The 5,038-nt window shown below is 60.6% G+C and overlaps 1 protein-coding gene across 2 annotated transcripts; it reads right to left on the bottom strand.

The window, feature by feature from the left end:
* Positions 1-730: 730 nt before the first annotated feature.
* METTL27 (methyltransferase like 27) lies at positions 731-4,448 on the bottom strand. 2 transcript variants are annotated; one of them, XM_028109779.2, is made up of 6 exons: positions 4,408-4,448; positions 4,030-4,156; positions 3,305-3,433; positions 2,942-3,077; positions 2,565-2,657; positions 731-1,121 (listed from the first exon to the last, which is right to left on the bottom strand). In XM_028109779.2, the coding sequence occupies exons 2-6, from the start codon at positions 4,150-4,152 to the stop codon at positions 841-843; spliced, it is 762 nt and encodes a 253-aa protein (XP_027965580.2). In that variant the 5' UTR covers positions 4,153-4,156; positions 4,408-4,448; the 3' UTR covers positions 731-840. The 2 variants fall into 2 exon arrangements, with proteins under 2 accessions (XP_027965580.2, XP_027965581.1); XM_028109780.2 differs by lacking the exon at positions 2,565-2,657.
* Positions 4,449-5,038: the final 590 nt, after the last annotated feature.

Genomic DNA, 5,038 nt, shown 5'->3' with positions numbered 1-5,038 from the left:
GACGAAGAACAGGACCACTGTGATGTGGCCGGGACAAGAACACTTAAAAAAAATGGTTTTGAGGAGTTGTGACAAATCAGAGCTGGCCCTCACCTTGGAATCACCTTGCTCAAAGCCCTTCATTTGGTAAAAGGTAAAGCCATACATAGGAAACACGCTGTGTGCCCAGGACTGTGGTGAAGGGTTGGCGACCCCCGGAGGGAGGCCAGGTAAGAACACTCAGCCCTGGGAGTGGGCCACCTGCCCTCTCCCCCTCTTTGTCCCCACTTTGTCTGGGAAGCCAGGCCGGTCCGCTCGCCCTCTAGGTCCCATGTCCTGGCTTTGGTCCAGGCTGTCCCTGCTGTGGATCTGGAATGTCTTGTTCCCTTTCTCCAGCCCCCTGAATCCTGCTCGTCCTAAAGGCCCAGCTCCAAGGCTCCTTCCTAATGAGCCTCCAAGGCACGCTTGGAGCCGAGCTTTTAGAAATGAGAATCCTGGGCACGTGAAAGTATTTGGTCAAGGCCAGAGGCATGAGCACGGGTTTCCTGGTCCTCCAGTTAGGGTGAGAGGACCTGCCACCATGGCAGGCGTCAAAATGTCACATCTGTGGCCCTATCATGCCTGGCGCAGGGACGGCCCGGGGTGGGAGCCCTCTCTGTTCCGTCTCTTCTCATTTCCATCCTTCTCAGGGACAGATGTCACCTTCCTGGGGGAGAGAATCAGAGCCAGAGGCCTGCAACCCCTTCTGGGACTCATTTAATAGGCAGAACTCCCCGAGGGGCAAGGTTGGCACAGGGGCCCCATTTTACAAATGAAGCAGAGGAGGCCCAAGGACGGGCCTGGCTGAGGTCACGCGGAGAGTCAGAGGTCAGCGGGGGGCTGAGAACTGGGCCGCACTCCCTCCACCTGGGCCACATCCTGCTTCCGGTACAGGTAGACAATGCCGGAGATGAAGCCATCACAGTCCGAAGTTCCAGGCCCCACCTCAAGCTCGGAAGTGGCGAGTTCCCACCGGTCCACGGGCCAGGCCACCAGGCGTTGCCACGCCCCGGCCCGTTCCAGCCCGTCCAGCGTGGCCTCCAGTGCCTCCTGGTAGCGCAGGTTGGATGGGTTGGTCCTGGTGGTCAGACACACCAGCCCCCCTGGAGAGGGTGGGGTGGGGGAAGGTGGGTGGGGGAGGGGCAGGAGCCTTGGTTCCAGGCTCGAGGCCCACCCCTTCCCGGGAAGGTTGTCCCTTTCTGCTCCTGTCCTCAAGGGTGTCCTCAAGGGCATATATCGTCTCAGCTTTGTCCCCGGGCCAGCCTTTCCCCACCTCCATACCTCGGCGGCTCACCGTTCCCGCCCCAAGAATACCCTTCTGCGCCCTCAGCCTGACAGCCTCCTATGCACCCTTCCAGGCCCAAGTTACCCTGGGAATTCTTGGCTTAATCCCCTGGACGGGGGGGGCTCCGTCCTCACTGCTCACCCAGCCCCTCTGCTGGAGGATGTGGCTGTGTCTGGAGGCACAGGAAGGACTGCACAGTCATTAAGCACTGGCTGAATGAATAAATGACCTATCCCTTCGGGTCCTCCCCAGGCACCTATAGCATGCCCAGTGTGGGCTCAGATACATGTAGGAGAGATGGTGTCTGGAGGGCTTCCTGGAGGAAGGGGTGAGGAGAAGTAGGGCCCTGCGCGATGGGTGGATGGGGCTCCGTGGGAGGAGAGGCTCCAAAACAGGGAAGTCTGTGCCACGTGGGCAGACAGACGGGGCTCCGGCCAACTGAGGGGCCTGATGAGCACGGGCTGGGCTGGTTCTGATGGGAGCTTCCTGTTCTCTCGAGCCCAGTCACTGCCTCTCTGACCCCACTCAAGACCCTGCGTCTGTCAGCCTGCACAGTTCCCTGAGGCCGAAGGCTGCCCAGACCTGTCCAGGCTTAGCGACAGGTCCTGCTGGGCCCAGTGGGGGCGAGGGGGGCAGGGAGAAGATGCAGTCTTGCTGCAACAGGGGCACCTTTGGGGCTTGCTGGCCCCGTCCCGCAGCCGAGTCAGGGCCCCACCACCCTCCTGCTCCGCCATTCCTCTTTCTGCCCATGACTTCCTGCGGCTGTCCGCCTGACTTTTTGTTTCTGCCGGTGGCCGCCTTCTGTGTGGGCTGCCTTCACTCCCCGGCCCGGCCCCTGGAAACACCGCTCTTCGGTGTGTACCTGCAGCCCGGAGCACAGCCCAGCCGGGCACAAGGCACACGGTCGGAGCACAGTGAACACAATCCTCAGCTGCACATCAGTCCACGTGGGGAGTTTACAAAAAGTGCCTACCGTAATCCCGTGGGGGCCGGGGCTGTGCCACTGCTTGGAGGAGAGGAGACAGAGCCAGAGAGGAGAGTGAAGCTGTCCGATGGATAAGAGGCCACCTGGCTACCCGTCTGCCCTGCCCGTTTGCCTGGGTCTGTTGCTGGTGGCCGCTGGTGGCTGGGATGCGAGGCTAGGCTATGTGACCCAGGGCAGGCCCCGGCCCCTCGCCTGGCCCGAGAGGTTCTGAGGCTGGTGTCTGTGCGCATGGTGAGGGGGAAGGTGTGTGCCTGGGTTGGATAGGCTGCTCCTCACCTGGCTTGGTGACTTGCAGAAGCTCAGGTATAGCACTGCAGGGCACCTGGCCGTCACTGAGGGCACCCACTATCAGCACTGCATCGAAGGTCCCTATGCAGAATGTGGAGATGTGCTGTGGGGGTCTGTCTTTGTTGTGGCCTCATGATACCCAGCAGGAGGGACCAGGCCTGCCACTTGCAGGGGGATATTGCAGCTGTGGCCCCTCCTGGGCTGACATCAGATCATGGGGTGGAGTGCTAGAGAGGGGGGGGAGGGGCTCACGGGGGCTCAGAGAGGGTCTCAGTGAGGCTTTGGGGGGGCTCAGTGTGGGAGGGGGCTTGTGGACGGGGATGGAGGCTGGACAAGAGAAAGGTGCCTGGGTGGGAGGGAAGTACCTTCAGAGCTGGGCAGAGGCTCCTGGCCCAGAATGCAGAGGCTGAGGCGCTGGTAGAAGCCACGGGCTCGGGCCTGTTCCAGCATCTCTGGGCTCCCATCCACTCCATGCAGCTGGAGGAAGCCCCGAGCCTGCAGCTGAGATTGAGGGGGGCGGGGACTCAGTCACAGTTCACACTTGCCATCTCCCAGCTGGGTCCCTGCACCTGGGGAGGGCAGTGGACCCCGCTGTAAATGCAGTCCAAGTATTTGGGACCAGTGAGTCTGAGGGGGGAGGCAAAGTTCTGGGGCCAAAGTTCTGGGTGAAAGGAAATTTGAACAAATGCGGAGCTGAAGAGAGGGCAGGGGATCCAGGGAGGCCTCACCTCGGCAGCCACCAGGCCGGTGCCACAGGCCACATCCAGGATCAGGGCAGCATGAGGTGGGCCCGGAAGGGCTTGGGTAAGGCAGTCCACTGCGAGGCGTGGGGCACGGTACTGCAGGGCGGCCACGTCCTGGGGACAGAGTGCTTAGCCGACCGGTACCCAGTGCCCCACTGTTTGGGGGATCTCCATGTGGGGTTGTCTAGGAGTCAGCCAGGTCAAGCTGTGTGTGTGTGTGTGTGTGTGTGTGTGTGTGTGTGTGCGCGCGCGCGTGTGCCCACTCACCAGGGCTCCAGCCCTGCCGGGGACTCCAGCATGAGATGCTTTCCTCTGCCCAGGGGCGAGGATTAGAGAGTCAGTGCACAGCCCGCTGCTGGGAACTGCTCTGCTGGCCAATGCAGCACTCTCTCCTTAGTCCATAGTGACCCCTCCAGAGGCACCTCCTCCAGGCGGCCCCTCTGTCTGGGCTGCAGTCCCAGGACGGGGAGGTCTTGGTTCCTGATTTCTAGGGGCTGCCAATGTGGAGCCATGGGGCTGGCCAGAGGGCAGGACTGCTGTAGGTGAGCCGAAGAGGGGCTAGTCCTTGAAGGGGGCAGGACTGCAGGGGCTCACCTCATTCTCACAAGCCACCCTGGGGTGATGCAAGGCTAACTCTTCCCACTTTACAGATAGGAAAGTTGAGGTTGGGCGAGCAAGAGAGGTGGAGGTGAGGAGCCTGGCCAGTTTACCTGGTCATAGTCCGGAGCCCAGCGCTTATAGAAGTGCAGCTTGTCGCCCAGGTCGGTGATGCCGTGTAAGACCCCCACCCGGGACCGCGCCTCAGACAGGCTCCGGCCCTCCTCCTGAGCCATCCTCCTGTGGGGACCCAGCCTCCGTTATCTCGAGGCCCACTGCGATCTCTCCCATTCCCAACCCTCCACCCGCCAGGCCATTTCATAGGCGGTGACAGTACACACAGGGCGAGACTGGACACGTGGGCTTCAGGGCTGGGGGGACGGTGCTCCCCGCAGCGGGAAGTAGGACCTGCCCCCACCTCCCCACTCCCAATGCGGTGAGCCGGATTCTAGCACCGGAGGGATCTAAGGAGGTAGGGGGTCAGAACTCACCGCCAATCCGACTCCCCTGCGGTGTTTAGAGCCCCGGAACTCGGGGCGGGGCCTGTACGGCCGTACAGGCCCCGCCCCCACCGCCCTCGATGATTGGCTTTCCGCTATGAGAAAGTACCCAATCAAAGGGAAGCGCTGGCACCGCCCCTCCACCATCATCCAATGAGCTCAAAGTTCCTGGCCTTTCTCTAGCCGGGGAAGATCTGGACTCCTCCGAAGCATTTTCAGGGTTTCCCAGTTTAGGAGCATCTCTGTGCCCTCCCGGCTCTCGACGTCCTTTGTATGCTTTTACTTTTAGGAAGTGAGGGCCTCTGAAATCTTATGGGCAAGAGGGGGACCTAAGATCAGCCTTCCTTTCTTTAGAACGGTCACCTTGGTCTGGGCAACGCCATCCAGTAGAACTTTCTGTGGCGATGGAAATGTTCGATACTGGACGTTGTTTGATATAGTAGCCACTAGCTACGGGGCAGTTGAACATCGGAAATGTGGCTAGTGCTACTGAGGGACTGAATTTTAAGTTTTATTTTGTTTTAATAATTTAAATAGCCATCTGTGGCTAGTGGCCTCCGTATTGGACAGACCGGGGATCCTTGCTACTCAAAGTACGGTCCCAAAACTTGCAATCTCTGTG

This window comes from Eumetopias jubatus, unplaced genomic scaffold (assembly GCF_037043125.1).
Source record: "Eumetopias jubatus isolate StellerSeaLion01/CBP00866 unplaced genomic scaffold, mEumJub1_p1.0 scaffold_12, whole genome shotgun sequence".
NCBI lineage: Eukaryota > Metazoa > Chordata > Mammalia > Carnivora > Otariidae > Eumetopias > Eumetopias jubatus.
The sequence above is the reverse complement of the archived record's forward strand: the minus strand, read 5'-3'. Positions and strand labels throughout refer to the sequence as shown.